This window comes from Lipotes vexillifer, unplaced genomic scaffold, assembly GCF_000442215.2.
Source record: "Lipotes vexillifer unplaced genomic scaffold, Lipotes_vexillifer_v1.1 scaffold71, whole genome shotgun sequence".
Classification (NCBI taxonomy): Eukaryota; Metazoa; Chordata; class Mammalia; order Artiodactyla; family Lipotidae; genus Lipotes; species Lipotes vexillifer.
Window position 1 is genome coordinate 6,247,235 of NW_006793703.1, and position 23,698 is coordinate 6,270,932.

General features: G+C 41.0%; 1 protein-coding gene across 1 annotated transcript in view; it reads right to left on the reverse strand.

Moving 5' to 3' along the window:
- Positions 1-39: 39 nt before the first annotated feature.
- The window catches only part of MKRN1 (makorin ring finger protein 1), a 27,864-nt gene continuing 4,205 nt past the window's right edge, over positions 40-23,698 (reverse strand). Inside the window, exons 2-8 of the mRNA XM_007466619.1 lie at positions 19,643-19,815; positions 5,880-6,074; positions 4,889-5,115; positions 2,173-2,387; positions 1,304-1,414; positions 609-747; positions 40-252 (exon numbers count right to left, since the gene is read on the reverse strand). Coding sequence (XP_007466681.1) covers positions 40-252; positions 609-747; positions 1,304-1,414; positions 2,173-2,387; positions 4,889-5,115; positions 5,880-6,074; positions 19,643-19,815 — 1,273 coding nt within the window. The remainder of the gene's footprint in view (positions 253-608; positions 748-1,303; positions 1,415-2,172; positions 2,388-4,888; positions 5,116-5,879; positions 6,075-19,642; positions 19,816-23,698) is intronic.

A 23,698-nucleotide genomic window follows, 5' to 3' on the forward strand; every position in this document is an offset into this window, starting at 1 on the left:
TGAGGCTCAGCAGACCAGTTCACACGCCCCGCAAAGCTGCTATAGATCCAAGTCATAAAAATCTTCCAGCTCATCGTGAAACAAGTCCCACTCGTCTTCAGAGTCCGTCAGGTCGTCGTCCCCACCTGCAGCCAAAAGCATAAGCAACATCTCGCCCAGCTCAAAGGTGACAACCTCCTCTTCGTCGTTGTCAAAGGGGTTGCCGTTCTCTCTTTCCTCAATGAGCTCCCAGAAGTGGTTCCTTCGTTGGGCCTGTAAAAAACAGGGCCGTGATAGGGATGGCACTGCCGAGTAGCATCTTCTATTCTCTTGTTTCTAAGGCAAAACGTCCAGCACACCAGAGGGCATGACGAACCAGACTTCTTATTTAGGGTTTCGACTTTACCAATTCCTCCCCTCTGGTTACTTGAGGCCAACAGCTTAGTCTAGAGCTTTACGCATTCTAGCTTCTCCTCTCACAGCCCTCCCAGTTTGCCGAAGTCGGTTTCCTCCTTTAATGCTCTAGTCTCGCTCCCAGTGTTAATGTTCTCCTTCCCCTACCCCAATCTGTGTGGGACTCAACTGAGAGTGTGGTATTTCCCCTCCTTTAAAAAAACAGTGAGAGTTACCCGGTATCTGCTTGATGTTCCCACTTTCTGTCTCTGTGGCTCCTCTCTACGGCCATCAGGGTACGCATGCTTGTAAAAACAGTTCCCTCCAAATGGACAGCTCCCGCGTCCTTCATCAAAATACCTGCACGCCTTGTTGCTGGAAAGGAAAATATCGCAACCCTTATTCACAGTGGATTTCAGGTCTGTATTTGACTATCATCCAGGGTTTCTTTAAACAGGGAGGGATAGAACTGGTAGGTCTCTTTACAGCCCTCCCCAAGGTGTATTCTTAAACACGTGTGTGCTATTGCATGAAACACTGACTAGAAACGGACACTGGTCAAGTCTAGCTGTTTAACAGCCCTAGTACCGCAGATCCAGCAGAGAGAAAACCTTCGAGAAAGCCCCCACACGAGAACATGGGACAACTGTAACATGGAGTCAGGACAAGGCAGACCCCATTCCTGGGGCTTTAGCTCTATCAGCAGTGCAGACTTCATCGTAACGCAGCCCTTTGGCGTGCACCCCAAGGACTGTGGTATAGCAAGATACAGAACAGGTAAGTGTTATCAGCGGTGACAAAATAAACTGTACTGGGAAGTAAAAGAAAGGGTAGGAAGGAGGTAGGAGTATATAATGCAGCACTGTTCTTTTCAAAGTGAACCCAAGCGACGTTGGGATCTTAGGTTGAGAAAAGGCTGCAGTGCTCATACCTCATTGCCTCCTTGTATTTCTGAATGAGTTTCTGCTTCTCTTCTTTCTCCTCCACCCAGTACTCACTTGGAATGACAAAGTTAGATGTGATCCGGCATTCTGGGCAGGACCTGGGAAACAATGAACAGGCTGCAATGCAAATTCCCCTTTATAGGCCCACTGTCCTTCAAGGACACACCCTGGTGTGTCACCTCCAGATTTAAAAGACTTAACTGAAAGGCAAATGGGCTTTTCCTGAAAGGGTTCCACACACTGGTCACACAACTGACCATTTCTTTTGAGGCAAGACAAACTCCTTGATAAATTCAACTCAACGGCTAGCCAGTTCATCAAAAAAAAAAAAATAACTTAGGTTAAAAAAACAACAACAAAAGAAGACATTTCACACAGACTCCTTTTTCTTTCGTTTAAATAAATTTATTTCTTGTAACTTTGCTCTGTTTAGATTATGTAGTTTTTGTTCAGTTATGAGAACAATCTTTAAAGGATGGTGGATTATTGGCTAGCTTAATGGATGGAATAGGAAAGTGGAAAATGTAAAATGTCAGGAAACATACATTCAGAGCTAGATAAGTTTGTTCTCTGAACCTAAACTGGCTAATCCATTAAACACAATCTCCTCAGAAAAAAGCACGAAGATTCTACTAACTGATACATACGGTTTCCTCATTCAAATAAAAGTAGATATACCAACTAATCTAGAAGCTATAGCTGAAATACAAAGAAGAAATCCCAATTAGAAGAGCCCCCAGTTTCAAGGTAAAATGCATGCATTTAAATGCGGTCCATCTGGTTGAAAGTTGGCACAAGATACTAAATTCTTCCCCAAAATAGAAAAGCACAAACGAAGACTGGGGAGGAGCCTCACTTTATGATCTTGCTCTCAAATTGCTTAGCACTCCTCCACTTGCGAATACACTTGAGACAGTAGGTGTGGTTGCAGTTGGAGAGGATCCCGAAGCGGCGCTCGCTGGGGTTGGCTTTTTCATAGACCACCTCCATGCAGATCCCACACACCATGTCCTTGCTGCGCTGCACAGCAAACGAGAGCTCCATGTCCTTCTCATGGGCCTCGATGCAAGACTAGAAAAAGTGGAGAGAGGTGCAATCAAGTCATGGAATCACAACAACTTGACAGCCAAAGACTCCTGTGCAGAGAATCAAACAGTCAGTTGAAAAGATAATGTTCCCAGTACGACACCGAAAACAGCTTTGTTCACCAGTGAGTACAGGTGCACTGACATTTGGGGACTTCACGATACTATAAAGTCAAACTCTGAGGACTCAACTTCAGAAGTAAAAAAACGACCTAATTTTCTCTATCCTGCAACTCAACCCCTGCTGTTATTCACACTACAGTTTTTCACACTAAGTCTGTTGATTTTACTGGTTTCTAGATGGAAAATGTAATTAGGATTAAGGCTGTAATTTATAACCTATCAGAAAATAAGGGTGAAGGAAACTAACCTTTATTAGGTGACAATTATGTGCCAGGCATATAATTCACATTCAAAATAAAACAGCTTTATTGAGATATAATTTACATCCCATATAATGCATTCATTCAAAGTGTACAATGAAATGGTTTTTGGTATATGCACAGAGCTATACAACCATCACCACAATCAATACGAGGACATTTTCATTACCCCAAAGGGAAACTCCAAACCCACAGCAGTCACTTACTTACCCCCACTCAACAACACCTGTAGCCCTAGGCAATTACGAATCTGTGGATACGCTTATTCAGGACATTTTGTATAAATACATGGCCCTCTGTGACTGCCTTTGTTCACTTCGCACATTTTCAAGGTATCTATGGTGGCACAATATATGATTATTTCATTTTCTTTTTCTTGCTGAGTAATATTCCATCGTATGGAGAGACCACAGTTTGTTTTTCCATTTTCAGGTGATGGACATTTTGGTTGTTTCTGCTTTGGGGCTATTATGAATAATGAATGCTATGAACACTCATGTACAAGTTTTTGTGTGGACATCACATACTTTTTATTTTAAATGAGGTATAATTTACATAACATTATATTACACATATTTTAATCTCTAAGAAACATGCTAATTATAGGAAATACAAAAAAGCAATAGAAAAGTCACCCATAGTCCCATATAACCAGTTATTTTAGTATATATTTTTATCTTTTTCCTAAACCTTTTTCTAAACATCTTTATTGGAGTATAATTGCTCTACAGTGGTATGTTAGTTTCTGCTGTATAACAAAGTGAATCAGTTCTATGTATACATATATCCCCATGTCCCCTCCCTTTTGCGTCTCCCTCCCACCCTCCCTATCCCACCCCTCTAGGTGGTCACAAAGCACCGAGCTGATATCCCTGTGCTCTGATATCCCTGTGCTATGCGGCTGCTTCCCACTAGCTACCTATTTTACATTTGGTAGCATATATATGTCTGTGCCACTCTCTCACTTCATCCCAGCTTCCCCTTTCCCCTCCCCAGAGTCCTCAAGTTGATTCTCTAGTAGGTCTGTGTCTTTAATTCCTGTCCTGCCACTAGGTTCTTCATGAACTTTTTTTTTTTACATTCCATATACATGTGTTCACATACAGTATTTGTTTTTCTCTTTCTGACTTACTTCACTCTGTATGACACACTCTAGGTCCAACCACCTCACTACAGATAACTCAATTTCGTTTATTTTTATGGCTGAGTAATATTCCATTGTATATATGTGCCACATCTTCTTTATCCATTCGTCTGCCGATGGACACTTAGGCTAAACCTTTAAAAAAAAAAAAAAAAAAAAAAAATCCCCTGAAGTAGGTACTGCCCTCCCGAATATATCCAGGGGTTCAACCTGCTACATCACACAGCCAATACGCTGAGAAGGCAGAGGTCAAACCACACCCCACTGCTTCACCACCACCCACAGCCAAAGTAAGTTTATTAGAAGAGATGATTATTCGTAATAGCTGAAAGGTGAAACAACCCAAATGGAAAAACAAAATGTTGTACAGCCATACGGAGGATTATTACTCAGCCATGAAAAGGAATGAAGTACGGATACACACTCTAACACAAATGAACCCTGAGAGCATCATGCTAATCTTTTAGCCAGTCACAAAAGGCCACATACATGAAATGTCCAGAACAGGGAAACCCATAGAGACAGAAAGTAAAACAGTTGTTGCCAGGAGCTGGAGGGAGGGAAGAACGGAGAGCAGTGGAGCTAATGAGTCAGAGCCTTCTTTTCTGGGATAATGAAAATGTCCTAAAATTAGAGAGAATAGTGGTTGCACAACTCTGCGAATATATTAAAAACCAATGAAATGTGCATTTTAGAAGAGTAAATTGTATGGAATGTGAATCTCAGAGAAGCTGTTATTTTAAAAAAGAAATAAAAAGTAAAAAAAGCCCAAAAGTCTGAGGTTCTAAAGCACAATTTTCTTGATAAAGCAGTCAAGAAGCCTAGGAAGGAAAACATCCCTAACTTAATGATGATCACCATTTAATTCACCAAATGTTTCTTTGAGATGAACTGACAATGTTGTGAAAGGGAAAATATAGTTCTCACACCTATTAACAGAATATCTTCCTTAAGACTTACTTTTATATGTTGTGATCTTTGGGCAGCATCCATTGGATGGAGGACCTGCAGCCCACACATATCACATGAGTCTCCGTGGAGATACACACAGTTCTCCCCATATCGGCACTCTCCCACCGCAGCATAGGGGCAGAGCTGTTTCTTTGTTTCCACTGCAGTTTGCTCCTTCTCTGATTCTTCCTTGGTCACTGAGCCCTGCAGGGGTGCTTCAGTGGAGGAAGGGGCAGCTGAAAACGTTTAAGAGTGTGGTAAAGGTCCAAAACGGATAAGGCAGATACATGAACTATAAATAAGGTAACTGAGAAACTAACTGAAAAGAAAAAAATGAAAAGAACTTCAATTAAACTCCAAAGCAGTCGATTGATCTAATTCCCTTACTCTTGAAAGAAATGAATTTCTTCTGATACTGACATTTCCAAGATTAGCCTTGTTTCAAACATTTTTTAAAAAACCTTTTTACGTATTTCTTGTGCAACTGTACTGATTAAAGGAGAGAGGCTTGGGACTTCCCCGGTGGCACTGTGGTTAAGAAATCCGCCTGCCAACGCAGGGGACACAGGTTCGAGCCCTGGTTCGGGAAGATCCCACATGCCACGGAGCAACTAAGCGTGTGTGCCGCAACTACTGAGCCTGTGCTCTAGAGCCCGTGCTCCGCAACAAGACAAGCCACCACAATGAGAAGGCTGCACACCACAATGAACAGTAGCCCCCATGCGCAGCAACGAGGACCCAATGCAGCCAAAAATGAAAAATCTTTAAAAAGAAAAAAAAAAAAGGGAGAGCGAGAGGCTTCAGTTTTTCAAAACATTCTAGATTCATTACCATTGGGATTCAAAAAGTTTCTTTCACTCTATCTGTTAAGTCTTAGGTAACCTAATTTAAGAGTATTAAGATTAGACTAAGATTGGAAGCAGGAAGCTTGTGAAAACGCAGCTAATTGATGAACTACTCTCTATCCCTCTAACTTGTTTTTATTCTTCAAAATACTCACTACGGCCACAGTAGGGCTGCCCAGGAACAAACTCAATGGCGTTCACCCAGTCTTCTGAACCCGCTCCTACAGTTGAAAAGTTTGAATTTCTTGACTCAGCTTCGCCCATATTCATTTCAACAATCGGTCCAACTACTGATGAGAGACTTGAGGAAGCAGCAAGGGGTGACTTTGCAGTTAGATCTGTAGCAGTTGCTTCTTCCTGTTTCAATGGCTTGCTGTGTTCATATCTTAAAAATAAAATAAAATAAAATTTAAGAAGCCGGCAGTCACTGTCTAACCAGAAGCCTCTAGATGGAATATATTCCCTATCCTGTCCTTGGGTTCTTTTCAAACTACTGTGCCTATGAATCACGTGGAAAAACTGTTAAAAGGCAGATACCTAATTTCTAAGTCTGGTGCAGCCCAGAGTTTTGCGTCTCTAAGCAGCCCTCACACGTGCCACTGCTGCTGCTCCAGGGAGGGACCAGTGTGAGCAGCAAGGCCATGAACCAGGGGTCAGCAAACTTAAAAGAGTCAAATACACACAGATTCGGGGCTCTGCAGGTCACACTGCCCATGTTACAACTATTCAACTCTGCAGCTGTGGTTCAAAAGTAGCCATAGGGGGCTTCCGTGGTGGCGCAGTGGTTAAGAATCCGCCTGTCAGTGCAGGGGACACGGGTTCGAGCCCTGGTCCAGGAAGATCCCACGTGCCGTGGAGCAACTAAGCCCGTGCGCCACAACTACTGAGCCTGCGCTCTAGAGCCCGTGAGCCGCAACTACTGAAGCCCGCGCGCCTAGAGCCCATGCTCTACAAGAGAAGCCACCGCAGTTAGAAGCCCGTGCACTGCAACAAAGAGTAGCCCCCGCTCGCCGCAATTAGAGAAAGCCCGCGCGCAGCAACGAAGACCCAATGCAGCCAAAAATGAATTAATAAAATAAATAAATTTTTTTAAAAAAGGCAGCCATAGGCGTTATCTAAATGACGATGCGTGCTATGTTCCAGTAAAACTTTACAAAAACAGCCTTTGGTCAGGTTTGCCCTACAGGCCATATAGTCCACCTACCCATGCTGTAGAACATCTATTACCCTTCAAATTCCACTCTAATTAGGAGTTTCAGACAGCTGACTACCGTTCCCATGGCAAGTCTGCTAAAGAGATTGTGCAGCCAAAATTAACACTGATTAAGAAAGCAAGGCTGACACTCAAATTCAACAAGTCAATGTGAAACATTTTACCAACACATAAAATTCTCCCAATATTAAAACGTAGAGATAGTATTTACAAAATATGCAATATGTATTTTTTCTCACATCCATTCGTTCACCTAATATTCTTTTCTAAATTCTTACCCTACGCATCTCCTGATTGCTTTTCATCTGTAAAATTATCATTGACCCTTATCCCCAAATACAGAAAAAAACTGTTTATTTCCTTTAAGAAGCACCTTGCTGTCTGAGAAAATCCTCACAATTCTTTGAGCATTTTATGCTGAGATTCACCCAGACACAATAAATTAATTATGAATGCAGTATATAAACTGTGTTATAACATATAGTATGTATCTAGCAGTTGTTGTAATTAATTAGTTAACTGGGCAGTACTAACCATGGGTCATCTGTGTTATAGGTGTCTGTGTTTACATCTAAAGAAGAGGTAAAACTTTAAAGACTGTCCTTTAGCTTATGGCAAACATTTGCTGAGCTAGTCTTTATCCTTATATTATCTCAAATCTTCCTATTTCCTACTCCTAAGCATTAGGTAACCTACTCTGCTTTGCAGTACAAGTAATTTGAGTATCCTGATATCAGCTACAAAACCCAGTGCATTTATCCCACAGACTGGAATTATGCCAGCTGAAGATCAGAAATACGCTCTTTCACTTGTACCACCTCACTTCATCATTAAAAAAACTATGAGAAAGTATTCTTTTCATTTTATAGATGATGTGTAAGTAGTGCTCTAGGTCTAATGTGACTCCAAAGCCACCCTGTACAAGAGAGCAGCCATGAGCCATATCTAGCTGTTTACACTTATTTAACATTTAAAACTCAGTTCCTTGGTCCTGGCACTAGCTACGCTTTCAAGTGTTCAATAAGTAGTCACACGTAGCTAGGGGGTCACCTTTTTGGGCATTCACACTATCACACAAAGTTCTATTAAACAGCACTGCTCTGAAGTTTGTTTCAGAGCCTTAAGGAACCTCAGAAATCTATCCCCAGATGCTCACATTTTAACTGCTTTCACTGCCTTTAAGTTAGAAAAGAACCCGGGTTTCAGAATTAAGACAGGCTTGAATTTAAAATGCCAGCTTCACCAATAGAGAAAGCCTTCAGGGTTTTGGGAAAGTTTTAAAGGGTTAAATAAAACTAAATGTCAAGATACATAAACGGTCTAAGAAATAGATATGACACCCATATTTTAGTTCTCTTTCTTCTTTGCCATATTCATTTCAAGAATTTCAGGGTAAATGACTCAAAAAACTACTTAAAAGATAGGACTCGAATGCTTATCACCATCTATCAAATTGCAAATACTAGAAAGTTTTTGAAAGGACTGCATTTTGGTTTTAAGGAAAATTTATCAAGGAATCGATAAAGTATAAATAAAATTTTTGAAAGCACAGAATATTAGCAAGAAAGTTCACATTTGTAAATAGTGCAGAATATATCTATATAAAATACGCTTCTGAAGTAAAAATCGGTAAGCACTAGGAAAGGTAGAGCACAAAAAAGAAAGAATAAAGCAAGAAAGAAAAAGACAAAGGCAAAAGCAATACTCCCATTTTGAAAGGAGTTTACTAAAAACTAATGGTTCAGTGAAGCATGGAACTCTTCGTAGAACAGGGACTGCCCACCTACGGCCCTCAAGCCAAACCCAACGGGAGCTAGGAATGGTTTTGGCATTTTTAAATAGTTGGAAAAAAGATCACTTTATGACACGAAAAGTAATTGAAATTAAAATTTCAAGGACTTCCCTGGGGGGTCCAGTGGTTAAGACTCTGCACTCCCAATGCAGGGGGCCTGGGTTTGATCCCTGGTCGGGGAACTAAGATCCCGTGTGCCACACAGCATGGCCAAAAACAAAATTAAAAAAATAAAATAAACTCTCAGAAATGTTTAAATTAATTAACTAATTAATTAAATAAAATTTCAGTGTCCCAAAATAAAGTTTCATTGGAACACAGCCACATCTATTAGCTTATGTATTTATCTAGGGCTGTTTTTGTGCTACAAGAAACCGTATGGCCTGCCCAGCCACAAATATTAATTCTCTGGCCCCATATTGAAAGTCTGCCAGGCCCCATTAAAGAGAATCCTCACATCTATCGGATGCACAGTCCATGACAGTGGCTTTGTAAAGTTATTAATTCTTTAAGAATCTAACACAGAATTGCTGATCCTTTAAGCCACAGCGTTAAATGGTAAGTTAATACTGAGGCAACACTGAAACTAATATTGAGTTTTTCTTTCACATCTTGCAAAGAATACTTTGATACAGTATCACTTTCTATCTAAGGAAGTTTAATCCATCTTTCTTCTACCTCTACACAAAAGACAGACACTTCTCCCTCTGGTTGGCTTGCAACTCCCCACCCCCAATCATTCTGAGCTTTGATATCTGCCTTTAAAGCCTTTAACTTATGGGATTTGCTAGGTCTATAGGGCAAAAAAAAAAAAAAAAAATATCCCTCCAAAGGGGAATTCCCTGGTAGTCCAGTGGTCAGGATTCCGAGCTTCCACTGCAGGGAGCATGGTCAGGGAACTAAGATCCCGCATGCCTCACGGTCACTCCAAAGGAAACAAGATCTACCATAACAATGGTTGTCAACCAAGGCAGTCCTGTCCCTTTCCCAAGTGGGTGTTCAGAAACAATGACTAGGAGTTCTAACGGCACTTACTCAGTGGGGGCAAAGGATGCTAGATCGCCTGCAACAGTCCTGAGCAACAATGAATTGGCATCACTAAATAACAGCACCCCCATTATGCAACACGGATGCAGCAATACTTCTGCAATATGGATACAACACTTCTGCAACACAGATGCAGCAACACTTCTGACCTGTTGGAACTAGGATATCATTTCATTATAAACTATTCCCTTCATGAGGAGTTAAGCTACTCAAAATCCCTGGGCATTGGCCAAGTTGCATAAAAAGATCTCTACATAGTACGAGTGAAAAGTAGGCTTAAGCCCCCATGTACAATTTTAATGAGGAAACAGTCTTGGATCTTGGAACAAGCCACTCCATGAGATTCCTTCCTTAGCTAATCTATAATCAAGCTCTTAATAATCACCTATATCAGCCTGTCCCAAACAATTATCACCAAACTTTCCTTTCAGGTAGACTACTGGGATGTAGGTTTCCCTTAACTCCTTTCACTTTATCCTAAGAGCACTAAACCCAGCTCAAATCAGGATCATTCCCCAAAAAGGGAGCTGTATACCCTTACTAAAGAGAAAACTGCTGATTAACCCATGGAGCCTAGCCTTAGCTCGGATTTCTTCAATTTACCCCCTTATTTCCCAGTCACTTCACCTCTATGGTCCAATCATGAGTACCTCTTCTGAAATAAGAGGCTCACCTGTTAACAGCCATAATTTTCCACAATCTATCACACAGTATATTATTCTCCACGTCTCTCTGCTGCGCACCTTAGAGCCCGGTGTCCACTCTTGCTTACATTCAATTCCTCTCTCCTTATATTTACAAGGATTCTCAACTGACTGCCTAGTCAAGGAATTAAGTTGGTTTAAAAATCCTGCAGAGGAGGTGGAGTCAAGATGGCAGTGTGGGAAGATGCGGAGTTAGCGTCTCCCCACAACTAGGGCACCTGCTGGCCGCTGGTGGTGAACTCTGACACCCAAGGAGACAGAGGAACCCCAAAGTGAACCGGTAGGACATACGGAGACTGACGGCGGGAGAAGTGGAGGCCAGACAGGATGGGTGCCCCTGCGGGCGGGGTGATCGGGAGGGGCCCTCCAGGAGGGGGAGAGGAGCGGAGGGTGACTGCCCTGCTCACTTGGGCAGGGGGAGGCTGCTGAGCCCCCAGGTGCGGTCCTCCTGTCCTCCAAACCCCCCTCCAGGCTGCGTGGGTGCTTGGGGGCATAGGAGGGAGGCCGGGGAGATCAGGAGAGGCAGGTGGGAGGGTACCTCCAGGAGGAATTGGAGAGGAGGGCGTTTGCCCCGCCCACTCAAGCCCAGGAAGCCTGCTGGGCTCCAAGGTGTGGTTCCCAGCCCTCTGAGACCAACCTCTGCTCCCTAAGCCACACCCCCCACAGTCCCCAAGGCCTTTTCCAGCACTGTGGGTCCTCAGCACTGGCCCCGCCCACTGCCCAAACCTTGCCCTTACTTGGGCCCCACTGTCCACAGCTAAGGCCATTCTCCCCTCCCCCACACTTTTTCATTTCCCTCTTCCTTTTTTTTTTTAACTATTGTGATACTGATGCACCTTCTGGTTGTTGACTCATCTATATTTTTATTTTTATATTCTTCCTAAAATATTTGTTAATTTCCGAGGCTAATTTTATTTTTTACTATATTATTGGGTTTTTTCTTTTATTTTTGCCACCCTAGGTGGCTTGCGGCATCTTGGATCACGAGCCTGGAGTCGGGGTGAAGCTCCTGTGGTGGGAGTTCCAAGTCTGAACCATTGTACTAACAGAGAACCTCAAACCCCAGGGAATATTCATCAGAGTGAGGCCTCACGGAGTCTCTCATCTCAGCAACAAAACCCAGCTCTACCCAATAGCCTACAAACCCCAGTGTTGGAAGCCTCAGGCCAAACAACCAGTAAGACAGGAACATAATCCCACTCAAAAAAAAAAAAAAAAAAGGAGAGACGGAGAGAGCAAAAAAATATATCACAGATGAAGGAGCAAGGTAAAAACCTACAAGACCAAATAAATGAAGAGGAAATAGGCAATCTACCTGAAAAAGAATTCACAGTAATGACAGTAAAGATGATCCAGAATCTTGGAAATAGAATGGAGACACGGATTGAGAAAATACAAGAAATGTTTAACAAAGATCTAGAAGAACTAAAGAACAGAGATGAACACCACAATAAATGAAATGAAAAATACACTAAAAGGAATCAATAACAGATAACTGAGGCAGAAGAACGAATAAGTGAGCTGGAAGACAAAATGGTAGAAATAAATTCCGAGGAGCAGAATAAAGAAAAAAGAATGAAAAGAATTGAAGACAATCTCAGAGACCTCTGGGACAACACTAAAAGCACCAACATTCGAATTACAGGGGTCCCAAAAGAAGAAGAGAAAGAGAAAGGGTCTGAGAAAATATTTGAATAGATTATAGTTGAAAACTTCCCTAACATGGGAAAGGAAATACCACCCAAGTCCAGGAAGCACAGAGAGTCCCATAGAGAACAAATCCTAGGAAGAACACACCAAGACACATATTAATCAAACTAACAAAAATTAAATTCAAAGAAAAAATATTAAAAGCAGCAAGGGAAAACAAAAGATAACATACAAAGGAATCCCCATAAGGTTATCAGCTGATTTTTCAGGCCAAAAGGGAGGGGCAGGATATACTTAAAGTGATGAAAGAGAAAAACCTACAACCAAGATAACTCTAACCAGCAAGGATCTCATTCAGATTTGATGGAGAAGTCAAAAGCTTTTCAGACAAGCAAAAGCTGAAAGAATTCAGCACCACCAAACCAGCTTGACAACAAATGCTAAAGAAACTTCTCTAAGTGAGAAACACAAAAGAAAAAGACCCACAAAAACAAACCCAAAATGATTAAGAAAATGGTAATAGGAACATACATATCGATAATATCCTTGAATGTGAATGGATTAAATGCCCCAACCAAAAAACATAGACTGGCTGAATGGATACAAAAATAAGACCCATATATATGCTGTCTACAAGAGACGCACTTCAGACCTAGGGACACATACAGACTGAAAGCGAAGGGATGGAAAAAGATATTCCATGCAAATGGAAATCAAAAGAAAGCTGGAGTAGCAATACTTGTATCAGATAAAATAGACTTTAAAATAAAGACTGTTGGGCTTCCCTGGTGGCGCAGTGGTTGAGAGTCCGCCTGCCGATGTGGGGGACGTGGGTTCCTGCCCCGGTCCGGGAAGATCCCACATGCCGCGGAGTGGCTGGGCCTGTGAGCCATGGCCGCTGAGCCTGCGCGTCTGGAGCCTGTGCTCCGCAACGGGAGAGGCCACAACAGTGTGAGGCCCGCGTACCACAAAAAATAAAAAAATAAGATAATAAAATAAAATAAAGACTGTTACAAGAGATAAGGAGGGACACCACATAATGATCAAAGGATCAATCCAAGAAGATGTAACAATTATAAATGTTTATGCACCCAACATAGGAGCACCTCAATACATAAGGCAAATGCTAACAACCATGAAAGAAGAAGTGGACAGTAACACAATAATAGTAGGGGACTTTAGCACCCCACTTACACCAATGGACAAATTATCCAAACAGAAAATAAATAAGGAAACACAAGCTTTAAATGACACAACAGACCAGGCAGATCTAATTGATATTTATCCACCCAAAAGTGGCAGAATATACTTTCTTCTCAAGTGCACATGGAACATTCTCCAGGACAGATCACATCTTGGGTCACAAATCAAGCCTCAGAAATTTTAAGAAAACTGAAATCATATCAAGCATCTTCTCTGACCACAACACTATGAGACTGGAAATCAATTACAGGAAAAAAACTGTAAAAAACAAAAATACATGGAGGCGGGCTTCCCTGGTGGCGCCTCGATCCAGGAAGATCCCACGTGCCGTGGAGCCGCTGGGCCCATGAGCCATGGCCGCTGGTCCTGCACGTCCAGAGCCTGTGCTCCGCAACAGGAGAGGCCACAACAGTGAGAGGCCCGCGTACCGCCAAAAAAAAACCCACAGAAAAACAAAATAAACATGGAGGCTAAACAGTGCGCTACTAAATAACCAAGAGATCACTGAAGAAATCAAAGAAATAAATACATAGAAACAAATGACAACGAAAACACCACGACCCAAAACCTATGGGACGCAGCAAAAGCAGTTCTAAGAGGGAAATCTATAGCAATTCAATCTCACCTCAAAAACAAGAAAAATCTCAAATAAACAATCTAACCCTACATTTAAAACAACTAGACAAAGAACAAAGAAAACCCAAAGTCAGTAGAAGGAAAGAAATCATAAAGATCAGAGCAGAAATAAATGAAACAGAAATGAAGAGAACAGTAGCAAAGATCAATAAAACTAAGAGTTGGTTCTTTGAGAAGATAAACAAAATTGAAAAACCTTAGCCAGACTCATCAAGAAAAAAAAGGAGAGGACGCAAATCAATAAAATTAGAAATGAAAAAGGAGAAATCACAACTGACACTGCAGAAATACAAAGGATTATAAGAGAATACTACAAACAACTGTACGCCAATAACAAGGACAACCACAAAGAAATGGACAAATTCTTGGAAAGGTACAATTTTCCAAGACTGAACCAGGAAGGATTAGAAAAGATAAACAGATCTATCACAAGTAATGAAATTGAAACTGTAATTTAAAATCTTCTGACAAACAAAAGTCCAGGACCAGATGGCTTCACAGGTGAATTCTATCAAACATGTAGAGAAGAGCTAACACCGATCCTTCTCAAACTCTTCCAAAAAAACTGCAGAGGGAGAAACACTCCCAAATTCCTTCTACAAAGCCACCATCATCCTGATACCAAAACCAGAAAAAGATATCACAAAAAAAGAAAATTATAGACCAATATCACTGATGAACAGATGCAAAAATCCTGAAGAAAATACTAGAAAACAGAATCCAACAACACATTAAAAGGATCATGCACCATGATCAAGTGGGATTTATCCCAGGGATGCGAGGATTCTTCAATATACGCAAAGCAATCAATGTGATACACCACATTAACAAATTAAGGAATAAAAACCATTTAATCATCTCAATAGATGCAGAAAAAGCTTTTGACAAAATTCAACACCCATTTATGATAAAAACTCTCCAGAAAATGGGCAGAGGGAACCTACCTCAACATAACAAAAGACACATATGACAAACCCACAGCAAGCATCATACTCAATGGTGAAAAACTGAAAGTATTTCCACTAAGATCAGGAACAAGACAAGGATGTCCACTCTCGCCATTCTTATTCAACATAGTCTTGGAAGTCCTAGCCATAGCAATCAAAGAAAAAGAAATAAAAGGAATACAAATTGGAAAAGAAGAAATAAAACTGTCACTGTCTGCTGATGACATGATACTATACATAGAGAATCCTAAAGATGCCACCAGAAAACTACTAGAACTAATCAATGAATTTGGTAAGGCTGCAGGATACAAAATTAATGCACAGAAATCTCTGGCATTCCTATACACCAACAACGAAAAATCAGAAAGAAATTAAGGAAACCCTCCCATTTACCACTGCAACAAAAAGAATAAAATACCTAGGAATAAACCTGCCTAAAGAGGCGAAAGACCTGTACTCAGAAAACTATAAAATACTGATAAAAGAAATCAAAGATGACAGAAAGAGATGGAGAAATATATCATGTTCTTGGATTGGAAGAGTCAATATTGTGAAAATGACTATACTAGCCAAAGCAATCTACAGATTCAACGCAATCCCTATCAAACTACCAATGGCATTCTTCACAGAATTAGAACAAAAAATTTTACAGTTCATATGGAAACACAAAGGACCCCAAATAGCCAAAGCAATCTTGAGAAAGAAAAAATGGAGCTGGAGGAATAAGGCTCCCCAACTTCAAACTATACCACAAAGCTACAGTAATCAAGACAGTATGGTACTGGCACAAAAACAGAAATATAGATCAATGGTACAAGATAGAATGCCCAGAGATAAACCCACGCACACATGGGCACCTAATTTACAACAAAGGAGGCAACAACATACAATGGAGAAAAGACGGCCTCTTCAATAAGTGGTGCTTGGAAAACTGGACAGCTACATGTGAAAGAATGAAATTAGAACAGTACTTAACACCATACACAAAAATAAACTACAAATGGATTAAAGACTTAATGTAAGACCAGACACTCTAAAACTCTTAGAGGAAAACACAGGAAAAACACTCTTTGACATAAACCACAGCAAGATCTTTTTTGACCCACCTACTAGAGTACCGGAAATAAAACCGAAAATAAACAAATGGGTCTTAATTAAACTCAAAAGCTTTGCACAGCAAAGGAAACCATAAGCAAGACAAAAAGACAACCCTCAGAATGGGAGAAAATACTTGCAAATGAACAACAATGGATTAATCTCCAAAATACACAAACAGCTCAATATCAAAAAACAAACAATCCAGTTAAAAAATGGTGGAAGACCTAAATAGACATTTCACCAAGGAAGACATACAGATGGCCAAGAGGCACAAGAAAAGATGCTCAACATCACTAATTATTAGAGAAATGCAAATCAAAACTACAATGAGGTATCACCTCACAATGGTCAGAATGGCCATTATCAAAAACTGTAGAAAAAAAAAAAAACTCTAGAAACAAATGCTGGAAAGGGTGTGGTGAAAAGGGAACCCTCCTGCACTACTGGTGGGAATGTAAATTGATACAACCACTAAGGAGAACAGTAGGGAGGTTCCTTAAAAAACTAAAACTGGAACTACCATATGACCCAGCAATTCCAATACGGGGCATATACCTGGAGAAAACCAAAATTCAAAGAGACATGCACCACAATGTTCATTGCAGCACTATTTACAATAGCCAGGACATGGAACCAACCTAACTGTCCACTAAGAGATGGATAAAGAAGATGTGGCACATATATACAATGGAATATTACTCAGCCGTAAAAAGAAACAAAATTGAGTTATTTGTAGTGAGGTGGATGGACCTAGAGTCTGTCATACAGAGTGAAGTAAGTCAGAAAGAGAAAAACAAATACCGTATGCTAATGCATACATATGGAATCTAAAAAAAAAAAAGGTACTAATGAACCTAGTTGCAGGACAGAAACAAAGAGGTAGACATAGAAAATGGACTTGAGGACATGGATGGGGTGGGAGGGCAAAGTTGGGGCAAAGTGAGAGTAGCATGGACATATATACACTACCAAATGTAAAATAGTTGGCTGGTGGGAAGCAGCAGCATAGCACAGGGAGATCTGCTTGGTTCTTTGCGATAACCTAGAGGGGTGGGATAGGGAGGATGGGAGGGAGGCTAAGAGGGAGGGGATATGGGGACATGTGTATACATGTGGCTGATTCTCTTTGTTGTGCAACAGAAACTAACACAGTATTGTGAAGCAATTATACTCCAATAAAGTTTTTTTAAAAAAAAAAATCTTGCAGAGACCATCCTACTACAAAGAATCGCTCATTCACAGTAGGATGGATTTCTAACACCTATTGCCCTTTTTAATATTGTGATTGACTACAAAAGACATATCTGGGTTTTTTAGCTTTGGGGTTTTTTTTTTTTTTTGAGGAGTGTCATATCAGTTTTTTCTTTCTAGCAATATTGCAATGAAAAAAATCAGCAGAGAGCAAAATGACCACTGAACTCAGATACCAGGGGTTCCATTTCTGGGATCCTTCCTACAGTCACATGGAAAGAATCTTGTCCTTCTCTACCCTTACTAGATTTCCTAAGTAAAATAGATGTGAGATAGCCTAACATCAATATCCCCACCCGTCAATAATCCTTAGTCTTTTGAACTCTAAGCATTTGAACCCAATAGTTGACACAATTCTTTTCTGATAATAGGATGCTAAAATTGGCTATGACACTGTCAAAATATCTTACCTAGTGTGATCATTTAAAATATGCCTGGGACTTCCCTGGTGGTGCAGTGGTTAAGAATACGCCTGCCAATGCAGGGGACACGGGTTAGAGCCCTGGTCCAGGAAGATCCCTCATGCCGCGGAACAACTAAGCCCGTGTGCCACAACTATTGAGCCTGTGCTCTAGAGCCCACGAGCCACAACTACTGAGCCATCATGCCACAACTACTGAAGCCCACGTGCCTAGAGCCTGTGCTCCACAACAAGAGAAGCCACCACAATGAGAAGCCAGTGCACCGCAACAAAGAGTAGCCCCCGCTCACTGCAACTAGAGAAAGCCTGCATAGGAACGAAGACCCAACACAGCCAAAAAAAATTTTTTTTAATAAATTTTTTAAAAAACCTTAAAAAATATAAAATAAAATATGCCCAAAATTCTTTGACAGTCCCCCCTCTTCAACAGGTGGAGGCCAATTTCTTTCCCCTTGAAAGTGGGCTGGACTTAGTGACTCGCTTGTAATAAACAGAATATAGTGGAAGTGACAGTGTGTGACTTTTGAGACTAGATCATAAAAAGGTATTGTGGGTTCGTCCTTGCTGTCTCTCTTGCATCACTTACTCTGGGGAGTAAGTGTGAGGACACTAAAGCAGTCCCAGGGAAATGTCCACGAGGCGAGGAACTAAGGCCTCCCACCAACAGATGTGTGAGTGAGCCACCTTCCAAGTAGTCTTCCGGCCCCCACTGAGACTTCAGATGATGGCAGCCCTGGCTGAAATCTTGGCCACAATCTCTTGAGAGTCTCCAAGCTAGAACCACCCACCCAGCTAAGCCACTCCAAGATTCCAGACTCCAGAAACTATGAGATAATAAATGTTTACTGTTTTCAAGCTGTTGAATTTCAGGGTAACTTGTTTAACATCAATAGATAACTAATACACTTAGATATTTTCTAAACTGAGAAGACAAAGAAAAGCTCTAACTGGGACTTCCCTGGTGGTTCAGTGGTTAGGTCTCGGCACTTCCACTGCAGGGGGTGCGGGTTTGTTTCCTGGTCAGGGAACTAAGATCCCACGTGCCGCGCAGTACAGCCAAAAAGAAAAAGAGAAGAAAAGCTCTACCCAATTGCTAGCAGAACCCACAGAACCCACTACTGCTGAATTGCAATTTAACAGGATTATGGTACCAATTCAATGAATGATTATAGAGATTACTTAATAACTAATCCCTCTTGGTTTTCCACCATTCTGAGATAGATACTAGAGACTGTTCTGAAGCATCTTCTGTAAATCTTGGCTTAAAATTTAGTTTTGAGAGCTCAAGTGGTTTATGAAAGTTTAGTTGGAATGATAAGCCCTCTTAACTAGTAACCTAATACACTGTTCCAAATGCCTATGATCCCATTTTCTCTCCATAATTCATACTAATAGAGAACTGAAACTAGTCCCAACTGGTCAAATATGAACCTTATTCTTGGTCTTTAAGAGGAAATGCCATTAACAAACATTCCTTCACCACACCCTATTCCTAGGTTTGCTGGAAGCTGCTCCTCAGGCACTATTTAAACTTAGGACTGTATTATAAACTCATTTTTAAAATGTAATACATTCCCTCCAAGAGAGAGATCTGTCAGTGTGCTAACATTTCTAATGAGCACTTTTTAAAGTACGATTTTAGGGAATTCCCTGGCGATCCAGTGGTTAGGACCTGGTGCTTTCACTGCCATGACTCGGATTCAATCCCTGGTCGGGGAACTAAGATCCTGCAAGCTGCGAGGCATGGCAAAAAAAAAAAAAAAAAAAAAAAAAAAAAAGGACTACTTTAAATCTATTATTTACAAAGTTGTTGGAATTATGTATTTTCCTCTCATTTTTTTCTGCCAACCTCTCCATCCACCCCTGAACAAAACTGAATTGGAAACAAATTCTTACCTGCAGCGGTCTCCGTAAATACAGTACCCTCGCTGAAAATACTTGCACACTACACCATACGGACTATTGCTTCTTCCTGTTTCAATGGCTTGCTGTGTTCATATCTGCAGCGGTCTCCGTAAATACAGTACCCTCGCTGAAAATACTTGCACACTACACCATACGGACTGTCAGAGAGGTCATGTGAGTATCGACAGTTATCTCCTTCCTTACAAACCCCATGCATGAAATACCTGTGAGACAAAGAACCACAAGTTGGTTTATAAGTCAGTACTCAAAGAATTCATGACCAATATATTCTAATAACACAGGAGCACTATATACTAGTACTATATTCTACTCTTATGGTCTATCTACACAAACACGAGAAATGAACACGAAGAAAGTAGAACTAGACTGTTATGACCATAAAATTATCCATGATGGTACTACATGAAGGTTGCCTATAGATACAGACACCAATTTAAACTTTGAGGTCATCATTAATCTTGTCTCTACGGGTTAAGTCTGACTACTGCTCTCATTTTACAGTCCTACAGAGGTCGCTTCTTGTTTTCCACTAACTTCAGCCATAATGGCAGCTCTATCTGCAAAAAAATCAAAGATAAGCAAGAAACAACGTAAACCTGAACGGGTCAGACTACTGTATATGTTTCAATTCTTTGAGAAACCATTTTAATTCTTTAAAAGCCACATGTGAAAATACAAGTAAAATTTGTTGCAAAGGTAGAGGCAAAGGGAAATCACTTTCTGTCCTTCATTTAGCAGACTCTTGTTCTGAAGGGGAACATGTGTACCTAACTAGCAGTTTCCAAAAACCAAGTACCAGAGAATGACTCAGTTTCTAAGAGGACCTGGGAATTTGCTACAAGTGCAACTTCTGAGACCTCACCTCAGACCAACTAAACTGGAAATGGGGCGGGGGGCGGGAAGCAGCAATCTGTAAGTAACTAGGTGGATCAGGGAAGTGATAAGGGGGGGCTTTATTTTTTGTAGATAATCCTGATCTTGTAAAGTGGGTAGAACTACCACCACCCCTTGCATCCTCCCTCCCATCACTGACTTTGGTCTCTTTCTCTTGAGTAGAGTTATGAAAATTTCATGTTGGCAGACCATTAACTGCCCCAAATTATGCATCTATGCACAGCTGATCCAGAGTAAGGAAAAAGTGCCTACCTCCTGGGTGTGTCAATTATCTAGAGAAGGAAGGTAGAATAGCATTAAGTGCACTCCACTTGTCCACTGGATTGAAGGATATATAGAAAAGAGACTCATATTTACCTAAAGGAGCCTTGAAGAAGGCTGCCCCAAATTGAAAGGTGAAAGGTTCTATTCAAATTACTGGCATGGGGCTTCCCTGGTGGCGCAGTGGTTGGGAATCCGCCTGCCAGTGTGGGGGACACGAGTTCGAGCCCTGGTCCCGGAGGATCCCACATGCCACAGAGCAACTAGGCCTGTGCGCCACCACTGCTGAGCCTGCGCTCTGGAGCCCTGAGAGCCACAACTACTGAGCCTGCGTGCCACAACTACTGAAGCCCACGCTCCTGGTGCCCGTGCTCAACAACAAGAGAAGCCACTGCAATGAGAGGCCAGCTCATCGCAACAGGGAGTGGCCTGAGAGCCCGCGAGCAGCAATGAGGACCAAATGCAGCCAAAAATAAATTAATTAATTTTTAAAAACTACTGGCATGTATACCTTCTATGTGACATAGAAAGAAAAAATGTAACATCTTGGTGGAACAGCTATAATTATCAAGAAGATCCTGAACTACCCTAGGGTTTCAGTCCGTAACAAAACATAAGAATATAGTAGTAGGAAGTCAAATTCTAACTATAATTAACCTAATTTCAACTATTATCAGGTTTAACTTAATCTAACTAGGTCTGAACTTTTGCTCAACTACAGGGCAACTTTCTGCAAGCTTTGAAGCTGTCTGAGCACCACATAACACAAATTTGAGTTAAACCACTTGCGCCAATAGGTACTTTTTGACTGCATAAATGAACAGATTAACACTTAGAAAAACCCAACAACCCAACAAGTCAATAATTTCATTGTAACCACTAGTATAATCATGCTTCAAAGTATCCATAAAAATATCCACAAAAAAAAAAAGTATCCACAGTTGGTAATTGCTTATTCATTTGAAAGTCTCACTGTTTGAATACAGTTGCTTACTGTCCCATCCCCAGTGGGAACTTTCACAATTCTCAACACAAGACAAAGCTGTCTATACCTTCAATATTCTTTGGGGTCAGTTTGAAGTCAGAGGTGCACATACTGATACAGTTTTAAGGCTTGATAAAATACCTGCCCCTGGAGATCGCAAACCCGTTGCTCCAAGGAGTTCAGCTCCCTGACACCTGCATTTAAGTGCCCAGCAGGATGCTCTTCCTCAACACTTGTGCAACACCTCACACCACTATTACTTTCTGACATCCATGATAGTAAAAACTGTTCCCGAGAACCCAAAATGAAAGAGTAAAACTCAGAGTCACTGGCCCAAGACAGTGTAGCATGGCCTGTTGGCACCTTTTGACCAAGAGCACAATACAGCAATGACCAAGAATGGAGAGGACAGAGGGGAGGACAGGCTGGAAAGCCAGGGAACAGATTCTGCAGGGCCTTTTAAGTCAAGTTATCTTAAAGCAGTAAGAAACCACTGAAAGATTTGAAACAAGGACATGTCAGAATTAAATTTAAATTTTAAAACACTACATTAAACTGCCTTCTTCCAGGTGACGTGTCTGGGCCAGCTGATTACATTTATGTCTAGGGACTTCAGTTGATTCCAAGTTTCAAGAGCCAGCAGTGGATGCAGCTACCAGAACAGTTAATAAAATCAGGCTGCAGCAGTAGTCAACTGTTTGGATCCAAGTAGTAATAAAAAGCACACAGTTTAAGAATTGGGAAGACTTTAAATTCCAACTTTGTGACCCTCAGTAAAGTTATTTTGCCTTAGTTTCACCACTCTTTCAGATTTAAGAACTTAAAAAAAAAAAAAACCCTCCATGTGTGCAGTAGCAGCTGCATAGTGTCTTTGCTGGCACTGGAGTTTATTTCCCCATCTCCCCTTCCACATCTCTTCTCTGCCTTGACTACATTTCTTTCCGACCACACACTGTAAGAGGTACACACTAACGAATTGGATAAGAAAAGCAGGAGACCTAGATGTCATGCCGTAAGAAGGTTTTAAGTAACTGGAGCAGTTTGGCCAGAAGACAAAGGAATAGCCTTTTGCAGCACTATTCCTGACAAAGTCAATACATGTGAGAAGCTACATCATAAACCTGGCTCGGCGTAAGGACTGAGAACTAGAACTATCCAGCAATGAAATAAGCTCCTGAGGTCCAGAACTAGCATCACCAAAGGAATTCAAGCAGACACAAATCACCTGATACCGCAGAATCAACAGAAACACTAGAATACAAGCCCTAATTAGTTACTACCAAATACTAAGCATTATTTTACATGGTTGTTTGGTACATATGGTCTGGGTTTCTGGTTTGTTTTACTTGCCTTTTCTCAGTGATATTAACACGTTGGTATAATTATAAACAGTCCTCACAGTGAAATCCCTTCTTGCCAACCCATGTCTATGAGATTATGACATGATAGTGTAAGTTACAACCTAAAGAGGAAAAAAGGCAACTCTCCCAAGAATTTCTCCCCATTTTTTTTTCTTTTTCAAATGACACCACCAAAAAGCCATCATCCAAATTCACCTTAATGCCAGTGTCCAGGCTGAGCCTGCCTTCAGTTAAAGGCTGGGCCATATGATTTCTATGGTTCCTTCCACCTTGAAGATTCTATGACTCCAATCAGACATTGTCCAGTAATAAAGACAAATACAACTGACTAGAATCCCCGACCGTTGTACCTCTCGGAAACATAAGCATTGTTACCAAGATATATATAAGAAACCCCAACAGTAGCTTGTGAGGGTGTAAGAGAACCACACAATACCCTCAAAGTACTTCTAGGCATCATAACAACTTGTCTGGGGATTTACAGAAATTACAGAATATTAATTAATTTGGCACTTAATTACTTAATCTGCTGTGACATTGTTTACTCTGTTACTTAATTCTTTTTTTTTTTTTTTTTTTTTTTGG